The 22,477-nt window shown below is 45.6% G+C and overlaps 2 protein-coding genes across 5 annotated transcripts in view; both read right to left on the reverse strand.

Annotated features, from left to right (window-relative positions):
• NBL1 (NBL1, DAN family BMP antagonist) overlaps window positions 1-11,693 on the reverse strand; it is a 62,543-nt gene extending 50,850 nt beyond the window's left edge. The window contains exon 1 of the mRNA XM_049106478.1: window positions 11,565-11,693. The gene's annotated coding sequence lies outside the window, so the exon portion shown is untranslated. The remainder of the gene's footprint in view (window positions 1-11,564) is intronic.
• Window positions 1-12,233, reverse strand: part of MICOS10 (mitochondrial contact site and cristae organizing system subunit 10) — a 34,449-nt gene extending 22,216 nt beyond the window's left edge. For 3 of the 4 annotated variants that reach the window (XM_049106503.1, XM_049106496.1, XM_025446999.3), the window contains exon 1: window positions 11,565-11,703. In XM_049106503.1, the coding sequence (XP_048962460.1) occupies window positions 11,565-11,628 (64 nt within the window). In that variant the 5' untranslated portion in view covers window positions 11,629-11,703. Of the gene's footprint in view, window positions 1-11,564; window positions 11,704-11,874 lie in introns of those variants that run through there. The other variant, XM_049106486.1, reaches the window with a different exon arrangement.
• Between the last annotated feature and the right edge of the window lie 10,244 nt (window positions 12,234-22,477).

Genomic DNA, 22,477 nt, shown 5'->3' on the forward strand with positions numbered 1-22,477 from the left:
AAAATCTACTGGTTAATTCTAAGGCAGATCAGCTGCTAAGTTATTTACTGTCCTACTTTCTTAACAAGGAAGAAACAAGACCAAATCCTTTCTTCTCATGAAAATGAATGCTTGGCAAAGCAATTTCATCTCTGTTGACTGAGCTGCATATAACCAGCGACCTATCTCAAGATGTACCAGATGCACCAGAAATTAATAAACTGCAAAATGTTGCTTGGGCTCCCCTCCAAGGGCAAGGGCTCCCCTCCAATGTGTCAAGGGCAACACCATTGTCCATCTATCTCCATACACAGATATGGCATCATCCCAACTCCTCTCACTCGCAAGCATTTCAAGTTCCATAAAGATGACTGCTGCACAGCACCATGACATCTGTCCCCATTCTACTCCTCTGTCCTCATCTGAGTTTTGGTCTCCTCTAATCAGATCACCTCATCTTCAGCATGAATTTGCAATAATATACTAACCCCATCCCTGCCCTCATCTTGGTCCCTTCTAATTCATTCTCCTCGTGCTACATCAGTGATCTTTCTGAAATCAGAAATCCAACCACGTCACTCTTCATCTTCACGTTCTGTGGTTTTCCTCAATGCTATCCAAAGAATGGCCATACAACCCATCAATTCCACCCCTAGGTACATATATACCCAAGAGAAATGAAAACATGCCTCCACGTAAAAACTTGTACACTTGATCAGAGCAGCATTACTCATAATAGCCAAAAAGTACAAACAACTTCAAGGTCCATCAACTGGTAAGTGGATAAACAAAATGTGGTATGATTCACATCAGTGTTCTAGGTCAACAGAATAAATGATATTAATACTAATGGTATTAATGGAAATAAAAATAATATTAAATACTAATAAACAATATTCTGTTTGTTAACACATGTCAATACTATCCAAAACAATCTACAAATTCAGCGCAATCCTTATCAAAATCCCATGATGAGGAGCCTGGGTGGCTCAGCTGGTTAAACGTCAGACTCTTAGGTTTTGGCTGGGGTCATGATCTTAGTGTCATGGGATCGAGCCCCACGTTGGGCTCTACACTCGGTAGGGAATCCACTTGGTATTCTTTCTCCCTCTCCTTTTCTCAAATAAATGAATCTTTAGGGGGAAAAAAAAATCCCATGAGCTGTCCTACACAAGTCAGAACCACCTATCCTAAAATTTATATGGAATCTCAAAAGATCCCTGAATAGCCAAAATAATCTTGAAAAAGAAGAATAAACCTGGAGGACTCACATTTCCTGATGTCAAAACTTACAACAAAACTACAGTAATCAAAACAGTGTGTACTGGCATAAATACAGACATACAGCCCAATCGAATAAAATACACAGCCCAGAAATATATTCTTGCATATACAGTCAAATGATTTTTCACTAGGGTGCCAAGATATCAAAAGGACAGTCTTTTCACCAAATCATTCTAGGAAAACTGGATAGTCATACACAGAAGAATGAAGCTGGATCCCACTTCTTTTTTTATTTTTTATTATTTTTAAAAGATTTTATTTATTCATGAGAGACAGAGAGATAGGTAGAGAGACAGGCAGAGGGAGAAGCAGCAGGCTCCATGCAGGGAGTCCAATGTGGGACTTGATCCTGGGAATCCAGAATCACATTCTGGGCCAAAGGCAGGCGCTAAACCGCTGAGCCACCCAGGGATCCCCCACCCACTACTTTAAAAAAAAAATTTTTTTTATTTATTCATTTGACAGAGAGTGAGAGAGCACAAGCAGGGGGAGCCGCAGAGGGAGAGGGAGAAGCGGACTCCCTGCTGAGAACAGAGCCCAATGCAGGGCTCGATTCCAGGACCCTGGGATCATGACCTGAGCCAAAGGCAGACACTTAAGTGACTGAGTCACCCAAGTACCCCTGGATCCTTCCTTACCTGACACCATATGTAGAAATTAACTCAATATGAATCAAAGAGCTAAATGTCAAGCCTAACACTCTAAAACTCTTAGAGAAAACATAGGGCAAAAGCTTCATGACATCGGATTTGGCAATGATTTCCTGAATATGACACTGAAACAACAGAAAATACATATATTGGTCTCTGCCCCCAACTCCCAGCAGAGCTCCTATATCCCTTGGAATTTCCCAGGTAATAGGAGTGTCTTGATCTAATGAGGCAAATCTTGGTGGGTTCCTGGATAGCTTCAGGGTGGGATGTGGTCAGGAGAAAGACCAAGCCGACCTTGGAATTTTCACCCCACCCCACATCCTCCCAGAAGGGGAGAGGGGCTGGAAGCTGATTTAATGACTGATTGTGCCTCCATGATGAAGCTTCCATAAAAATCCCCGTGTGGGTTCTGAAAACTTTGAGAACTTCCAGGTCAGTGAACATGCGCCAGGAGCGTTGCACACCCCTACTAAACAGAAACAGAAGCACCTGCATTTGGGCCCCTTCAGGTCCTCAGTATGTGTCTCTTCATCTGGCTGTCCGTTCATATTCTTTTTTTTTTTTTTTTTAAGATATTACTTATTTATTCATGAGAGACACACAGAGAGAACAGAAGACCTAGGCAGAGGGAGAAGCAGGCTTCCTATGGGGAGCCTGACATGGGACTTGATCCCAGGACGCCGGGATCATGATCTGAGCCAAAGGCAGATACTCAACCACTGAGCCCCCCAGGTGCCCCATTCATATTCTTTAATATCCTCAGTGATAAACTGGGAATCTAGTAAGTAAACTATTTCCCTGAGTCCTGTGAGCCATTCTAGCAAATTCCCAAGCCCTAGGAGGGAGCCATGGGAACCTCAGGTTCATACCCAGCAAGTCAGAAGCAGAGGTAAGAATCTGGACTTGTGATTGGTATCTAAAGTGGGGGGCAGTATTATGTGACTGAGCCCTTAACCTGTGGGGTCTATGCTAACTCCAGTTAGTGTACTGAACTGAATTAGAAGACACTCAGCTGCTGGCAGAGAATTGCTTGGTGTGGAAAACCCACACAGTGGATGCCACAACTGCAGGGGAAAAATGGATAAACCACAAAAAGATTTAAATTTTGTGCATTAAAGACAATGTCAACAGAATAAAAAAAGACATCCACATAATGGAAGAAAATATTTGCAAACATATATTTGACAAGGGTTAATATCCAGATATACAGAGAACTCCTAAAACACAACAATAAACCAATTCAAAAATGGACAAAGGACTCAAGCGGACATTTTTCCAAAGAAGATATACAAATGGCCAGTGAGCACATGAAAGGAAGTTCAACATCACTAATCATTAAGGAAATGCAAATCTAAACTACAATGTGATACTAGCTTACATCCATTAGGATGGCTACTATCAAAAAAAGGAAGGAAATAACAAGTATTAGTGAGAGGTGAAGTAATGGGACCCTGGTGCACTCCAGGTAGGAATGTAAAATGGCCCAGCAGCTGTGGAAAACAGCGTGGCAGATCTTCAAAACGTTAAAAATAGAATTACAATATGATCCAACAATGCCGCTTCTGGGTATATCTCAAAAGAACTGACAGCAGGTCTCCAAAAGATAGTCGTATACCCATGTTCATAGCAGCATTATTCACAGTAGTGTCCATGAATGTCCATGAATAGTGTCCATGAATAAGCAAAATGTGTTACACACACCCACACCCACAGTGGAATATTAAGAGTTAAAAAGAAGGAAATTCTGATGCTACGACACGGATGAACTTTGAGGGCATCACACAAAGTGAAATAAGCCAGTTTCAGAAAGACAAGTGCAGTATGATTCTACTTACAGGAGGCACTTAGAAGGGTCAAAATCAGAGACAGAAAGTAGAACCGAGGTTGCCAGGGGCTGCCAGGATGTAGGAATGGAGAGTAAGTGTTAAATGGGTACAGAGTTTCAATTTTACAAGATGAAGAGTTCTGGTGATAGAAGGTAGCAATAATCCTTACAAATGTACTATCATTTACTTGCACATTTTTAAATGGGTCAGATGGTTAAGTTTTGTTATGCGTGTTTTTTAAGATTTCATTTATTTGGGCAGGCCCGGTGGCTTAGAGGTTTAGCGCCGCCTTCAGCCCAGGGCCTGATACTGAAGACCTGGGATCGAGTCCCACAGGCTCCCTGCATGGAGCCTGCTTTTCCTTCTGCCTGTCTCTAACTGTGTCTCTCATGAATAAATAGGTGGAATCTTAAAAAAAAAAAAAAAATTGTGGAGAAGAGATGGGAAGTAACCCATAAGGCTATGAGGCTTAAATGCAATGACGTACATAAAATGTAACGTAAAACGCCAGTATCTGGCAGCACAAGCTAAGTGCTTGATAAACGGCAGCCACTAGCCTCGTTCTCTGCAGAAGCCTCTGGGACACCGCCCGGACAGTTTCCAAGGCCTAGAAATCAGTCCTCCACCTGGTCCACCTACTAAATGCCGACAAATGCTCCAAGGTGGAACTCCAATGTCACCACCTTCTTGGCACATTCCTCAGAAGGTAAGCCCCTCGGGGTAAGGCCAATGCCTATTATCTGTGCACTGCACCCCCAGGCTTCCCACAATGCCTGGCACTAAATTGTTTGGAGAAGTATACATTAATGGTTACTATTACATATATAACTGGAATACTGATCATCGGGCTTCCATACTACCCGCAACAACAAGATAAAAGCAAATGTGACAATTATTTTAACTTATGACTGCTATCCTTCATTCACATGCCTGCAGCTAATAATTATCAAGTACAGGTAATATCCTAACTGCTGTAGAGAGAGTATCTCATTTTACCCTTACTTGTAACAACCCCCGAGGAAGGTACCACCATTCTATAGATGAGGAAAATGAGGCACAGAGAGACACTTTTGATACCTTTTTTTCTTTCTTTCAAGTGAACTCTACGCCCAATGTGGGGCTCAAACTCAGGACCCAGAGATCAAGAGTTGTACACTCTATAAACTGAACCTCAGAAAAGAAAAGGAAAGGACCAGGAATGCCCCATAGTCCACTGAACAGCACACTTTCTAGGGCTGCTTCCCAATGTCCACGGCCTGTAATTTTCCCTGTTACTAAGAAAATGAAAAACGCACCTGTGCTGAATACATCTGGCTGGCAGGGACAGGCTTTTCCAGGAAAGCACCGCAGTTTTGGGCAACCCCTAGCCCAACCACGACATCTCCTTCCCCTCTTCTAGATCTCCTAACCAACTCACAGGTTAGTGAGACTAGATATTGGTACTCTGGCCTCACAGTGGGAGTGAAATGTGGGGAAGAGGGGAAGAAGGACCCAATCCATGGTCCAACTTTACAAGTCACATTATGAATCCTGGAATTGGATTTTCCTCAGAGCCTCCTCAGGCAAATCTGCAACTCTGAGGCCCGGACCACTGTCACACAGACATCAACTTGGTCATGAGGTCACAGCCGGGCAGCACAGATCTCCAGCATTCAAGAGTGAGTTATAACAAGGCTCTGGGGGCAATGGCAGTACTTCCACGACCCACACGTGCAGAGCTTAGAGATCCTCCTATCCCAAGGAAGCATCTCCCTAAGTCTCCGGGCTGGGTTTTTCTCATCTCCTGAATTATTTTCCCAGGTAAACAGAAAATAGATATAACAGCCCATCCAGTCCAGAGTGATGAGCACAAGCTGAGGGCACCAGCTCTGCTCAGAGCTTTTAAGCCCTCTATTTTGGCATGATAGCTATGCCTTCTATTCTCATTAACAAGAAGATGTGATTGATTCATGTGGGTACACATATGAGACAAATTACTCGCTATGTACAAGGGAAGCGAACGGCCCAGCCCATGAACAGAGTGCAAAAAGAAAACCAGAGCATTCAAAAAAATCTGATAAACCTTAAAAATAAATCCATAAAATTAGCAAAAAACCATTAATGACGCATTCCCATAAAAACTAACGGAACATGCCATTCATAAAATGTAATATTCCTCACTCCTTTTTAATTTCCTGCAATAAGGCTTTGGCACTACTGCTTAAACCAACATCAGCCTTTACTTGTTTAAATACAAAAGTGCTCTCTGGTTCATGTTTCTTAGAGGACTACTCCCAGACATTTCTAATACTACTTTATTATGAAGATCTGACAATAATTCACATTCCCAGATGAAATAAAAAGTTGGTAAAAGTCCCAAGATTACAGGGACACATGATCAAACATGTGAATTGGCAGAAATTCACATGAAATCTACCTTACTTGACTTTTCTTATTTTTTTTTCAGAGTTTATTTATTTTTAAGAGTTTATTTTTTAAAGAGACACACAGGGAGACAGAGACACAGGCAGAGGGAGAAGCAGGCTCCCTGCAAAGAGCCTGATGTGGGACTCATCCTAGGACCCTGGGATCATTGAGCCACTCAGGCGTCCCCTTACTTGACTTTTTAATTTAAATGCTAATTCAAAAATAAATAAAAATAATTTTTAAAATAAAAAATGCTAATTCATTTGGTTAATAAACACACACTGAGGAGGAAATATGGGCAGAGAATGTAATTTGCAAAATTCTCGGCAATACATATCATTCATTTAATAGTAATCACTGTATGCTTCCTCTATGCCAGGGGTTAGGGGATCAACAGTGAACAAAAAAAGTTTCTGGGTCTCACTGAGTTCACATTCTAGTGAGGAGGGACAATCACATAAAGAAACAAATCACAGATTTCAGATGGTGATATGTGCTACTGAGAAAAATTAGGGACGTCATGGAGTATAAACAGGACACCTAGGAACTTATTCAATGCTAACAAGTTTATTTTAAGAAAAAGATACATTAATCTCAAACTTTACAGAGGAAGTAGGCAATGCACATGAGTGGCAGGAATAACACGGGCCAAAGAGAAGGGCAAAAATGTGAGGGGGAGAAAGGAAAAGAAAGGAACAGGAGCTGAAAGAGAGAAACAGATGTGTAAGGAACAATGGCCTATTGTGCCTATTACAGGGAGGCATGTGTTTTGTTTTCTTTTGTTTGATTCATGGGCTTGATATATTAGGTCAAACTATTAGAAACCACCTATCCTACCACGCTCCTATTACACACAAAATAAACTGATATTTTAAAACCAAAATTAACAAGGAAAATAAAACTGTTTGTCTTATGACAGCGGAGGGTATTCATGAATAAACGTAGCTCTTCCTATAGGACAAAATCATAGGAGAATTTTCTGTTGAGACATTGCTCAAGCTTCAGAGTAAGAGATCCATGAAAAGCAGTTGCTTTTATGTTTTTTTAAAGTCTAGGGGATGACTGGGTGGCTCAGTGGTTTACTGCCTCCCTTCAGCCCAGGGCATGATCCTGGAGTCCCAGGATAGAGTCCCGCATCGGGCCCCCCGCATGAAGCCTGCTTCTCCCTCTCCCTGTGTCTCTGCCTCTCTCTGTGTCTCTCTCCTGAATAAATAAATAAAATCTTAAAAAAAAAAAAAAAAAGAAAGAAAGAACTACTGTCTAAAGTACAAGCTTATATGCTCTTTAACTCGGCTGTACTACATCTAGGCTAAACATGAGCAATGAAAATAGACATTTTTCAGCAAACCAGTGGGAGAAGAACAAAAACACTTCACATTTAAGGCAGCCAAACACACAGAGAAATGCTCACAAAGGGAGCTGTCCATTCACCCTGGCTTCCCTCAGTCAAGCCAGAGCATGAAATTCCCAATATGGAGCTGAAAGCCTGCACTGGCCCCTTCTTCCTCGCCTACATCTTCTCCGAAACCTCTATCTTCTGGCAGGCTGCCACTCTGAGTCTCCACCTCCTTCCTGAAGGACAGGGCAACAAGCAGCCAAGGAGGTTTGAAGAGTCCCCATAACCTCACCGATTCCGGGAATTGGGCCCAATACGCTCACTATAGAATGTGCTCGTCTTCACCGACTCAAAGACCTCTCAGACCAAAGCCTCCCCAAGTAACGCATCTGTGCTTCATCGATTTTAAGCACTTTCTCTAAGCTCACTACTAACCAGACAATGCCCTCCAAATCTGAACTCAGTTTCTCCAGCAAAATTAAAACCCCCTACTCAACTGCATTATCATTCTCAAACAATTCAACCATGTAAGCAGAAAAGCAACCAAAGTCATGACCATTGTTCTCACTGTTCTCCTGCCATCCCCCCATGGTCAGTTTCTAGTCTTTCATTACTTCAGATAAATGAGGTATACACACACACCCCTCTTGTTTTGGGTCCAGCTCCCATCAGTGAATCACCCCTTAACTATATATATATATATATATATATATATATATATATATATATATTATTTTTTTTTTCTTTCTAATGAGAGCTAGAGAGCAGGAGCAGAGGGAGAGGGAAAAGCAGACCAGAGCAGGGAGCCCGATGCCAGACTTGATTCCAGGACCCTGGAATCGTGACCAGAGCCAAAGGCAGACGCCTAACTGAGCCCCCTAGGCGCCCCCCCCTTAACCACATTCTAACCTTAGAGTCATCTTTGTAAGAAATGGAATGAGGCAAAGTTAACCAGTTGGAGAGAAAGATGAATAAAATAGCATTTATTGAGTTCCTACTATGAACTTGGCACTGTTCTAGCCTAGGAGGTGGGAATTACTATCTCCGTTTTATAAATGGGGAACGAAGTTGGACGTTTCTCAAGTACACCCATTCCTCTCTGGTCTAACAGAGCAGGCTTTCATCACTTCACATTCACAGCACCGCTGGCCTCGACTCCTGACCTGTTCTGTATAAAACACTGCCAGAACAATCATACCAAAATTCCATTTATATCACATCAATTCCCCGTTGAGGGAAGTGAAATGCCTTCTGCTCCTCTATTTGCCCACTGACTGGCCCAGAATGCAATAAATATTTGTTGCTTAAAACCATCCCATGATTCTCCACCAGCCTAGACCTAATGAGCCCGAGAAGCAGAAATAGATCTTTTAAGACAGCCGTGTTGAATATGCACCATGCATGTAAATAAAAAATCCAAAGGCAACTCAAAAGCCTTTCAGATAAAGTGGAATTTCTCTCAGACATTTCACAATTCTGACTCCACCCAAACCAGCCTCCTTCAGGGAGGAGGGGTGTTGGACTTAGAATGCCTGATTCTAACTCCTGCTCCAACACATCTAGCTTCTTAACGTCTCTGTGCTTCAATCTCCTGCTCTACAAAAGTTCACCTGGCCTCTGTTCCAGTTCTCCCGCCCTCCCTGACCATCCATGTCCAAGTCATTCTCCAGAGGTCAGATGAAGGCCCATTTTCCTTGCAAACTCACTGGATGACCTCAGCCCATCACTGAGGGACTGACTGGACTCATAACAGCTCTACTGCAGAAAGAGCCTGCATCACTCATTTCAACTTTTACCTGTAATCCTGTATCACTGTGCCTCATTTAATTATTCTCTTGTGTGTTACCCCCACACCAATGTCCCACTCACGTATGACAGCGACGCTACTCACAGCCTCAGGTGATCCTCAGTGGCACAAAATATTAACGTCAACAATTATCATGACCACCATCTGTTGACTATGTAAGTGCCAGGCCCTGTGCTCAGTATCCTATGTACTTTTACTATCCTTCAATCTTCCTAATCATTTTAGGTAAATCTTTTTTTTTTTTAAGATTTTATTTATTTATTCACGAGAGACAGAGAAACAGAGACACAGGCAGAGGGAGAAGCAGGCTCCCTGTGGGGAGCCCGATGTGGGATTCGATCCTCGGACCCCAGGACCACAACCCAAGCCAAAGGCAGACGCTCAACCACTGAGCCACCCAGGTGCCCTAGGTAAATCTTTTTAGCTCCATTTCATAGTGAGGGAAGGGAGCCTACGCAAAGATACAAAACTAGCGAGGACAAGGGTGAAGTGCCAGAGAGGTGACTTCAAAGTCAGCTGTCTGCCTCCCACTCTTTACTGCCATCATGCTGCTTAGTACTTACTGTGGTCATTTAATATCTACATGTTAAATGTGAGTGGTTTACAATAACAAAAATTGTATTCCTTGGCTCACTTACAGAATAACCCATTCTTTTTTTTTTTTTTTTTTTTTTATTCATGAGAGACACAGAGAGAGAGGCAGCGACACAGGCAGAGGGAGAAGCAGGCTCCATGCAGGGAGCCCGACGTGGGACTTGATCCCAGGTCTCCAAGATCACACCCTGGGGGGAAGGCAGCACTAAACCGCTGAGCCACCTGGGTTGCCCAGAATAACCTATTTTTTTTTTTTTTAGAATAGCTCATTCTATTTTTTTTTTTTAGAATAACCCATTTAATAAATGATTCATACCCAAGCCTTTACTTATACTAACTCATAATCCTAACAACTCTGTGAGATAGTAACCTTGGCTACTGTCAATTTACAAATGAGACAGAAGGACAGAGGGATCCAACAACTCGCCCCAAATCACAGAGATGAGAAGCGAATTCAAGGCTGTCAAGCCTTGGCTGCCAAGTAAGTACTCCTCTTATTAACTCCTTCTCAACAACTTTTTTTTTTTTAATTTTTATTTATTTGTGATAGTCACAGAGAGAGAGAGAGAGAGAATGAGGCAGAGACGCAGGCAGAGGGAGAAGCAGGCTCCATGCACCGGGAGCCCGACGTGGGACTCGATCCCGGGTCTCCATGATCGCGCCCTGGGCCAAAGGCAGGCGCCAAACCGCTGCGCCACCCAGGGATCCCTCAACAACTTTTTTAAGCACAAGAAAACCGAGAAAAGGCCTAGAGATACAGCAGTGACTAGACCACAAATCATCTCTGCTCTCATGGTGCTCCCCATCTTAATTCCCTTCCAACCCTGTCACTCAAAGGGCACAATCCTAAATCCTCTTCAATATTCAAGCTTCCCATGCAAAAAAACAAAAACAAAAACAAAAACAAATTTTGGATAACAAGAGCCAGTCCTCAAAGAAAAAAAGCGTGGGACCTGAAGCCAGAAAACCTGAGTTCAAATATCCAACTTTGCATGGGGCGAGCGACTCTGTCGCTTACCCGACCCTGGACGCATCGGTTCACCTCTCCGCGTCACCGCCTGTGGGAGCTGACGTCATGCGTCGCACACCTAGCACAGCGTGCGGCCCTTAGGACGGGGCAGTGACGTCATAATCCGTGTCGTCACTGAGCACGTGTTGCAGGCTCCGCGGGAGTTACACCAGGGACACCCCGCCCCATCCCGCCCCCAAAAGTGTCCAGTGTCTTACTTCCCGGGGCAGTTCTCATCCGAGATCTGGAGGTCTCCAGTCTCAAGGCCGCGGGCGACTCGGGCGCCAGGCGGTCGGGCTGCGACTCGGCATTGACAGCCACGCTCGCCAGGGCCCGGCGGCGTCCACAGGCGGCTCCCCGTGACCTTCCCGGGAAGGCGCTGGCTTCAGCCGCCGAGCTCGGTGCCCCCTGACCGGGCTCCACGCCCCGCCCGGGGAAATGCGGCGGCGGGAGGGCACCGGCCGCGCCCCGCAGGCCGCCCTCTGCCCGAGCAGCTCCGCAGCCCTGAGCCACCTGCCGGCCCGACCGCGCCCGCGCCCGCGCCCGCGCCCGCGCCCCGGGGCTGCAGCAGGCCGGTCGGCCCGCCCTCCCCCGGGGGCTCCCCCTCCAACCCCGCCTGGACAGCGGGGCCCGGAGCCGGCCGCCCGGCGCGAGGCGGGAGGCCCCTTACCTATCTTCACGACCGCATCCGCCATGCACCGGTCCCACTTCCTGCCGAGCTCTGAATCCGACATGTTCCCCACCCGCGGCTCCCGCTTCCCTTAAGGTCGGGCCCCGCGCGCTCCGACTCCCGGCAAGTCTCGCGAGAGCCGGCCGCCGCTTCCAGGCCCGGAAGGCCGGCGCCGGCCTGCCAGATATCGCGAGACGGTCTGCACGCGCCCGCCCCTTCCGGTCCCCCCTCCTCCCCCTCCCCGTCGGTCGTCAAGGTGACGGGTTTGCCGGGAGGCCCGAGGTGACCCTGACCTTGGAGCCGCGCCTACCTGAGCCCGCTGCGCGGCTGACGGGCTGCCCAGGCGGCCCAGGCGGCCCAGGCGGCATCCAGAGCTGGTCGGGAAGGCCCTTCCAACGCACCGGCTCCCGACGTTGGCCTTGGCAATTCCTGGGGCAGATGAGGGCGCAGCGCATGATTTATTCATTCCTGTTACTCGTCTTGGCTGTTTCGACTGATTGCGGCGGGGCTCCCGCCTGCACCCCCAGCCGCCGCGGAAAAGCCACCTAGGGCAGAGCTAAGGGATGCTCTGGACCAGCCGCCCCGGAAGGGTCACCTAGGGCAGAGCTAAGGGATGCTCTGGACCAGCCACCCCGGAAAGGTCACCTAGGGCAGAGCTAAGGGATGCTCTGGACCAGCCGCCGCGGAAAGGTCACCTAGGGCAGAGCTAAGGGATGCTCTGGGGACTCGGACACGCGCTGGACCTCCTTGTCCCCGCGCTGGACCTCCTCGTCCCCGCCTTCACTTTGCTCCGCGGGCTCCCAGGACCCGGCCTTTCCGAGTCCTGCTCCGGACTCGAATCTTTAGGTGCCCTCCCAGGGTTGCCCTAAGGGTGCACCCATCCATCCCCCCTTGGCTCTGCACACTGTCCCAGAGCAATTGCAACCACTGCCAACCTCCATCTCCAGATGCAACGGTCCAGCTCAAGCCTCCTGTTCACAACTCAGCCTTTCTGCTGCTGGCGTTGGCCTCAGCCCGCCTTCCCCTTTTACATTCCCCCTCCGACCAACAAATACACATGTGAGCTCATTCGTCCTCTGATTAGAAGCTGTCAGTGAGGGTGGCGCAGCAGTTTAGCGCCTGCCTTTGGCCCAGGGTGCGATCCTGGAGACCCGGGATTGAATCCCACGTTGGGCTCCCGGTGCATGGAGCCTGCTTCTCCCTCTGCCTGTGTCTCTGCCTCTCTCTCTCTCTCTCTCTCTCTCTCTCTCTGTGACTATCATAAATAAATAAATTAAAAAAAAAAAAAAAGCTGTCAGTGACTCCCATCTGCCTGTGGGATATTGTGGAGGCCAACAAAAGTAAGGCCTTTCCACCTCCAGTTCGGCGTTAGCACAAGTACAGACCTCTCAGGCCCCTGTGCTTAATGCCTGTGGCAGGAAGTCCCATATCAGAATGAGAACAGAGCTTAAGAAATTCCTCCACCCCTTCTGGAAATCCCCTAGACCAGCCCATAAAAATCCAGCTGAAACCCACCTAGGGGTCCAAGTCCCTGCTCCGCCGTGTCGGTTATACTTGGACCCAAGCTCGAGCTTGTTAATAAACCCTCCTGTGCTTGCATCGGTGTCAACTCCTTGGTGGTTTCTCGGATTCGCAATCTTGGGCACAACAATATATGCCCAAGCCTCAAGGAGTTCATTCTAGGAAGCTTACACTTAATGGATCTTAGAGCACCACCCCCTTCCCAACCTCATCTACTAATAGAGCTTACAGCCCCCTCTATCCTCTTGTTGTCCAAGTAGCTTGCCTCTCCCATAGAGATCTCTACATTCTGTAGAAACAGCTCTTTATAGATGTTTGTATCTGCCAGTAAAACTAGAAACTCCTTATGGGCCTGAGCTGCCTCTTCATCTCCACATTCCGGGCACAGAGCAGAATGCCTCGGACAGTAGGATCTTCTATGAAGTGCTTATTGAACTGAATTGAACTCATTTACCCAGTAATTTATTCATTTATTCTTGGCAACTTTATTTTTTTTAAGATTTTATTTATTCATGAGAGTCAGAGAGAGAGAGAGGCAGAGACACAGGCAGAGGGAGAAGCAGGCTCTACACAGGGAGCTCAACGTGGGACTCGATCCCAGGACTCCAGGATCATGCCCTGGGCCACAAGCGGCCCTAAACTGCTGAGCCACCCAGGCTGCCCTCTTGGCAACTTTAATAGTAGAACTCCTGTGCCAGTCCTTGCTAGACAGAGCCCCTTCCCTCAGGAAGGTTTTCTCCATGACCACCTTTCTTCCAGCTCTCATCTGAGCTACATTTCAGATTGTATTGTAATTCTTTGTGTACAAATTCTTGGACCAAACTGGGAGTTCTTCGGGAATGAGGGCTGTGCCATTTTTTGCATCTCCAGTGACTAGCAGAGGGCCTAGTGTGTATGGAGTCTCAATAAATGCTTTTTGAATGGATGTATAAATGAATGACTGATTGAATGAGTTAGAGAAAAAGATTCTCTCAGAGTACCTGGCTGGTTCAGTCAGTAAGGCCTGTGACTCTTGATCTCAGGGTCATGAGTTGAAGCCCCATGTTGAGTGTAGAGCATATTAAAAAAAAAGGGGAGGATCCCTGGGTGGCTCAGCGGTTTGCCACCTGCCTTTGGCCCCAGGTGCGATCCTGGAGTCCCGGGATCGAGTCCCATGTCAGGCTCCTAGCATGGAGCCTGCTTCTCCCTCTGCCCCTCTCTCTCTATCGTGAATAAATAAATAAAGTCTTTTAAAAATTTTTTTAAAAATGTTCTAAGGATATTGTGTAATGTAACAGTTGTGTTGAAAAAGAAAAAAATTTAACTTCATTAAATACCTATGAAGTGTCACAAATAGCACCGGGCATTTCCTATAATTCCATTTATCCTCTTAGCAGATTGAAATTGGTATCTTCATTCTCACAAATTTGGAAACTGAGTCTCAGAGAAGTCATGTGGAAGATGCACAAGGCTCTGCATTGTGTTGAGTTAGAAACTGACAGAGGCATTTTTATTGGATTCAAGAGAGTTGTAAACTTTGGTAGAAGGCAGAGAGCAACTTACAAAAGCAATCAGAGGCAGATGGTATAGCGTGAATTCTGGAGCCAGGCTGTCTGGGGTCTGATCCCAGCTTTGCCATTTCCTAGCCTTGTATCTATTATTCTCTCTTTCCACAGTTCCTTTCCCAGCACGATGTTTTGTTCACTGCTGTATCCCCACTGCTAGAACATTATCTGACAATGTTTGCCTGATAAATACATGGTGGTGGTCGAATGAATAAAATAAATGAAAATTCCGGAGTTTTTATAGCTCTCGGAGAACAAAGACCAATACAAGTGTGGAACATATATATTAAAAAAAAACTGCAATACATTCATTATAAACTTAGTTATGTTTGAAATGATTAAAAATAGATTTCTCAAGCAGGAGCGCCTGGGTGGCTCAGTGGTTGAGCATCTGTCTTTAGCTCAAGGTGTGATCCCGGAGTCCTGGGATCGAGTCCCACATCGTGCTCCCCGCAGGGAGCCTGCTTCTCCCTCTGCCTGTGCCTCTGCCTCTTTCTCTGTGCCTCTCATGAATGGATAAATATAATCTTAAAAAAAAAAAAAAAGTCCCAATGCTGGAGAAGGGAGTTACAAACATGGAATAGGGGAACCCTTGCAAGAATTCTTCACTGTTGGATTAGAATTGAATGTATTGGTATGAATTCATGGTATTTAATATAATAGAGATAAATTTAAATATACGTATGTGTATTTCCTGATCCTGTCTGCTTAGAGGGTGTAAAACCACAACACTGGGCCCCTGGGTGGCTCAGTTCGTTAAGTGTCCAACTCTTAATCTCAGCTCAGGTCTTGTTCTCAGGGTTGTGAGTTCAAGCTCCACACTGGGTGTGGAACCTACTTTGAAAATAAATAAATAAATAAATAAATAAATAAATAAATAAATAAATGCAAGCAATGACACATCAGTAGCAATAAGCAAGCCCAGCTTTTGTCTTCTAAATACCAGGACTCCTTAGAAAAATGATGGAGACTCCAGAGCTGGAGCAGGGAAAATACAAGATGACCCTGGAATGTCTTCTTGTGTCACAAACACAAAGTAAGGAAGTCTTCAGAGGTTAACAATGTCATGCCAAAATGTTTTTATAACTCCAAACTGCCAAAGGAGTGCTTGGTTCCTAACTGGAACTCTGTATAAGTCACTGTTATCACAGCTAGGACTTCTCCCAATGGTATGAAACAAGTTTCATGAAGATGAAGTTTGACCTTCAGATGGGTAAAGACAAGGGGGATCCCTGGGTGGCTCAGCGGTTTAGCGCCTGCCTTCAGCCCAGGGTGTGATCCTGGGGTCTCAGGATCGAGTCCTGCATCGGGCTCCCTTCATGGAGACTGCTTCTCCCTCTGCCTGTGTCTCTACCTCTCTCTTTCTCTCATGAATAAATAAAATCTTTAAAAAAATGGGTAAAGATAGAGTCTTGCAATAAAGCAATTCCACAGCAAGAGAGCCAGCATCCTTTTATACTGAATAGGAGAAAAATGAAAAAGTGAAAACTGTCACTTAAGTAGTCTAGATGTCACCCTCAACTGATTACTCAGGTACACATAAGCTCTTTGTTTAGTTTACTAGATTGTAAATCCAGCTTAGTTAACCAAGCAGATTAGAATATTTTATAGCACAGCACCTGCATAAATAAAGGTCTTTGCGATTCCAAGAGGGTCTTTTTTCCCCTAAGTTCCCTTCAATTAAAAGTGAATTCCTTTCCTTTTTCTTTTTTCTTTTCTTTCTTTCTTTTTTTTTTTTTATTTTATTTTTTTTTTTTAAGATTTTATTTATTCATGGGACACCTGGGTTGCTCAGTGGTTGCACCTCTGCCTTCGGCTCAGTTCATGATCCTGGAGTCCTGGGATTGAGTCCCACATCAGGCTCCCCTAAGGGAGCCCGCTTCTCCCTCTGCCTATATGCCTCTATCTCTTTCTCTATGTCTCTCATGAACAAATAAATAAAATCTTTCTTAAAAATGGAATGAAGGGGTCCCTGAAAGAGAAGACGATGAAGACACTTTGGAAAATCAATGCTTTGCAAATAAGCAGACCTACTGAATTGAATAGTGCCCCCTGCCCCCAATTCATGTCCTTCCTGGAACCTCAGAATGTGACCTTATTTGGAAATAGGGTCATGGCAGATGTTATTAGTTAAGATTAGATCATACTGGAATAAGAGGAGCCCTAAATCCAAAATGACTGGGGTCCTTATAAGAGGACAAGAAAGACAGAGACAGGCAGATGCAGGAGAAGGTGGCTGAGTGATGATGAGGGCACAGACTGGAGTGATGTGGCTGCAAGCCAAGGGATGCCAAGGACTCCTGGCAATCACCAGAAACTAGAAGAAAGGCATGGAACAGAGTCTCCCTCTGACCCACCAACCAGAAGCCAACCCCGCAGATGCCTTGATTTTGGACTTTTAGCCTCCAGCTCTGAGAATAAAGTTCTATTATTTTAAGCCACCCAGTCTGCAGTACTTTGTTACAGCAACCCAGGAAAACAAGCTAATAGGGAACTGGCTAGATGGGAAATCGGAAATTGTGAGCTGGATCTCAGTCTACACTGACATTAATTGTTGGTTGTGTACATACATGGAGCAGCTCCCATCAGTTGGGCCCCCCATCAACTCTCTCTTCAGATTCTCATGTTTGCTTCTTCCCCTTGTACTGTGGACATAATACCGGTAAGGTTCCCACTGTTACTAACTGCGAAGTATTGAACTCTCCTCCATGTCCCACTTTGAGCGTACCACGTGTTTCCTACCAGGATCCTGGCTGCTAAACCCATGACAGACCCTTCTCCTCCCCTGTTCTCTTTCTGGCCCATCACCTTCTTTCCTAGTGCATATCAAAATTTGCAATCATATTCTCTGTGTACTCCTCTCCTCTCTGCCCTGCCCTGTTTCTCCCACCAGACTTTACATTCCATGAAAGCAAGGACTTCATGGGTCTCATGGTCATTGTATCCCTAGTGCTCCACATGGTATCTGATCATATTGAAAGCATTTTAACTAATATTTCTTAAAAGAATGAATGAGGAGCAGGAATGATGGTGTGTGTGTGGGGGGGGGTTCTTTCATTTCCACATCTCTAGCACCAGCTGTGCCAGGTACAAAGTGGTGCTCAGTCAACGCTCTGTGTTCTCACATGGCCCCCCATTGGAGGCCAGAGGGTCCCAGGGTGGGACACAATTGGAGGGTAACAACCAGAGCAGATTTAAGTGTAGCTTTGCGGTCAGTATGTGTTTGAATTGATGTCAGAGAGAGCTTGAGTCTAAGGGAATGCTTGGAAAGATGTGTTTGAAGGTGCATTTATATGCATTTGAAGGTACACTGAAGGGGCATGGAAATGGATTTGTGAGAGAGTGTGAGTTTGAGACAAATACCATCACTGAGTTACTTTGGATTTAAATGTATGAACTTGAGAGTAAGAGTTGGTGCACGTGTAATCATTATAGCCTGAGTGTTGATAGTTCAAAGGCCAACCAAAGCCATGGATTTATCCACAGGACAGCTCTCCTGGTCAACTTAATGTGAAGTTAGCTTTGATTTTTGTCTGGATTGTATGAACTCAGCCATAATGAAGTTACTGGCTATCACTTGCCTGTTCTGTTTGGTTAACAAAAAATTGGGGATTTCTTAGTCAATGCAATTCATTTGGTAGGGAAAATATATTTTTTTCTTAAAGATTTTATTTATTTATTTGAAAGAGAGAGAACACAAGCAAGGAGGAGGGACAGAGGGAGAGGGAGAAGCAGACTGCCCACCGAGAGAACCCAACACGGGGACTGGATCCCAGGACCCTGAGATCATGACCTGATCCAAAGGCAGACACTTAACCGATGAGCCAACTAGGTGCCTCTAGTAGGGAAAATATTTCTAAATATAGGCTCCAAAGAAAAGAAAAGAAAAGACTTTCTTGGCAGAAAATAGGTTGAGTAACTTCATTTTTATTTATCTTCTGTCTCACAGCCATATAGGTGGGTGTCTCAGCCCTGAACTGGCATTTAGGTCTGTCGGGTTCACAAGTTACACCTCTATGGGAATGTAAGTTAGCATAACCACTGAGGAAAACAGTATGGAGTTTCCTCAAAAAAAAAAATTAAAGATAGAATTACCATATGATCCAATAATTTCACTACTGGGTATTTACCCAAAGAAAACGGAAACACTAATTTGAAAATATGTAAGCACCCTATGTTTTTTGCAGCATTAGTTACAATAGCCAAAGACACGGAAGCAGCCCAAGAGTCCATTCACAGATGAGTGGATAAAGAAGATGTGGTGTCCGTATACACTGGAATATTACTCAGCCACAAAAAAAAAAAAAAAAAAGAACGAGATCTTGTCGTTTGCAACAACATGGATGGAACTACAGGGTGTTACATAAGTAATATGAGTCGGAGAAAGACAAAATATCATTTCATTTATGTGTGGAATAAAACAAAACTAATGTAACATAATTGTGTGTCAATTATATTTCAATTTAAAAGAAATCTAAATACATAAATAAGAAAAAATAAAGTTATACCTTTATCTGGAAAGTTGATGGATGGATTTCAGAGGGTCTTTCCACAAATCCTTGAAACTATGCAAATCTTTATGGATGAATGCATATATTTTTTGAGTCCGTAGCTTGCCTCAGATTGTCGAAGGGACCCACGGATCCAAGAAGGTTAATGGTGGACCTGGAGCCAAATACAGGCCTTGGGGAGGACTCCAGTCCCTCCAGCAGAGGGCAGTGGCACCCACAGTCGCTGACCTTCTTGACCTTACAACACTGGTGTCGAGATCCTAGTGGTTGAGCCAGGTAGGCCTGACCTAAGAGCACCAGAACACCGAGCTTCCCCTGTTCTTCCCCTGTTGGGTCGGTTTTGAATCCCATTTCCAACACCCAGGTGCCACATCATGGGATGTGTGAGTTCTCAAATAGCGGCTCTGGGGAAGGCTCCCTTCTATCAACTTCTTGAAAGGGCCTGGAAAATTCTTCCCAGGAACATATATTTTTTCTCAACTTTGTTGCTCCTTTGTCAATGCTGGTTTCTCTTGCCTCCTTCGTGGATATGTTTAGGCCACCAGGACAAACACTGACTCAGAGTTCCTGGTTGGGAGACATTTTTCAATGGAAACTTAAATGAATTGACTATGACTCTCAGTTGGATGCCCTTGTCTACAGAATAAACAATTCTCCCATTTACTTAACATTCAAAGCCTTTCGAAAAGGCTCCACTCCCTCTCCAACTCTTTCTTTTCATGGGACTTTCTCCCATACATTAGGTCTCCTTGGTGGCCAAACTATCCTTGCAATTGCTTTGGACTTTCTGACAAGCTCCTGAAGGGATCTTTCCTTCCCTCCTGTTTTCCTGTCTTTCCCATCCCTCAGCCCCATCCTCCACGGAGCCGTCTCCAGCTGAGAAGCAATGGAACAAGGTTAAGGACTCTGAAAGAATGAGGAAGCAAGCCACACAGATACTGGCGAGAGAGAGTCTTGTAGGCACATAGAAGAGCAAGCACAAAGGCCCTGGGGTAGGAGTCTGCTTGACTCTATCTATAAAGGCACAGTGTGGCTGGAACGGAGCGCACAAACAGGAGATAAAATCAGAAGGGTGGTAGAAGCAGATGGTATAGAACCTCTCAGGCCATAGCAAAGCTTGGTTTTACTCTGAGTGAGACGGACAGACATCAAAGGCTGGAGGGGAGGAGTGACCACTTGCGTTTGAAAGTGTTGAGAACAGAATGTGGGGGCGAGAGCAGAAACCGAGAGCTGGACAGAAAGACTCTTGTGATCATTTAAGAATTACGGGAAAGGAGGCAGTGAGAAGAGCTTGGCTTCCAGATATATTTTGAAGGTAGAGCTGATAGGATATGCAGATGGATGGGATGTGGGTTTGAGGAAAAAAGAAAGAGGACTTAAGAACAGTTCTAAGATTTTGGAAGTGAGGAAAGAGAAAGGTAGGAGTTGAAGCTGTGATAGAAGAAAACAGGCGGGGGGCACCTGGGTGGCTCAGTGGTTGAGCCTCTGCCTTTGGCTCAGGGTGTGATCCCGGGGTCCTGGGATCGAGTCCTGCATTGGGCTCCCCGCACGAAGCTTGCTACTCCCTCTGCTTGTGTCTCTGCCTCTCTCTGTCTTTCATGAATAAATAAATAAAATCTTTTAAAAAAAGAAGAAAACAGGAGGATGGAGTTTGTGCAGGGGAACAGAAGCAGGAATTGGGTTCTAGCTAGCTTAAGTTTGGAGCTGCTGAGACCCAGTTTATGGGCTGCCCTATATTGCCTCCCTCCCCATCCTCCCCACTCGCTCTTGACTCAAAGAAAGGCCTGACCACCACCGCTAATGGCCTCCTGCTGCCTCAGCCTCTGGGCCCCATCGTGCCTGCTGTCTGGGGACCTGCACAAGCTCCCCACACCCGGCCCACATGTCCACACACTGAGGCTACAGCTTCTCCAAACACTTCTGAGCCCAGATTAGGCTCTAAAGCATGGCTGGGAGAAACAGCCTCCTAGGGAGTCCAGAAAGGCCGGGGACCACAGGCCTGACGTGCAAGGGGTAAACTCTTATCATTGAGAGACAAGACATAAGAAGGAGCCAACAGATGAAATCTATTTCCTTCTACAGGCCAGAAATAAACTCTTCTCCTTCCTGCGAGGCAGCCCTGAGGTGCTGTGGTCCCTCCTGACACACACACACACACACACACACACACACACACACACACACGGCCTCTCTCTGGACATGTTCCCGTGTGACTGAGCCGCTAGCTGTGTTCTCTTGTGAACATATGGCTAGCTAGATAATGCACCTCTCTGTGTTTGCTTGCCCTCCTTCCTTGCCTCCTTTCCCCTTCCCCCGCCCCCCATCTCTGCCCTGGGATTGCACTCTTCCAACAGAGCATGCCCAAGCATAAGCTGGGCCTCGGGGTCTGATTTCTAAGGCACCCAGGCTAAGTCAACATTTGAGGGGAAATACAGAGTAAGCAGAGGGAGAGGTCAGTGCAGTTGAAAAATGGGGAGTTCAATGCATACATGTGCTTCTCTAAAATCACCTAAGGAACAAGTATAGAGGAGGAAAAAGGAAGAGCAAGCGCTGAGCCTATGAAAGTCTAGCCTGGGGAGCAGAGGATGAATCAGCAAACGAGAATCAGAAGGAACAACCGTGGGTGGAAGGAAACCCAAAACGAATAGTTTCCTGGAAGCCAAAGGATGAAAAAAAATGTTTCAAGAAAGAGAACATGACTGGCTTGGTCCAAGGGAGGTGAGGACCCGGCCGTTGGATTTCTCACCAAGGTGGTTCTTTGGGGTTACGTTGACAAGGACGGTGTCCTCGGAGGGGTCGGAGCCAAAGACTGGAGATGGTGGGTTTGAGAAAGACCAGGAGGAGAAGGGTTGGAGACGTTAAGTGCACCGATCTTTTCGAGGAGTATTTCTCTAAAAAGGAACAAAGAAAAGCGGTGATAGTTCGAGAAGCAGTGGCATCCAGAGCAGGTTTTCAGGGTCAGAGGAATTAGTCATGTTTGCAGGCAGATGGGAATGATTCAGGGAAGAGGGTAAAACTGGTGGAACAAGGGAGAGACTGCAGCCTGCAAGATCCCCTGCAGAACCCTGAGGGTTTAGATTCCATGGGGCTGCAAGTAGGAGGTTGACTTCTGACGAAAGAGGGAGAATGCGAGACATCTGGAATTTCCTCTCCATGGATGCCTGGGTCTCTAGGGCCCAACTTTTAAAGTTGAACATTCACTTTTTGATGTGGTTAGAATCCCTGAGCCCGCAATATGTTCCCGAGAGAATTTAATTCAATGGGAATCTGGCGTGCATCTGTGACTAATTAATGCTGATCAAAAACAATTAAATATTAAATGTCAGTGCTGTTACCT

Source organism: Canis lupus, chromosome 2, assembly GCF_003254725.2.
Source record: "Canis lupus dingo isolate Sandy chromosome 2, ASM325472v2, whole genome shotgun sequence".
Classification (NCBI taxonomy): Eukaryota; Metazoa; Chordata; class Mammalia; order Carnivora; family Canidae; genus Canis; species Canis lupus.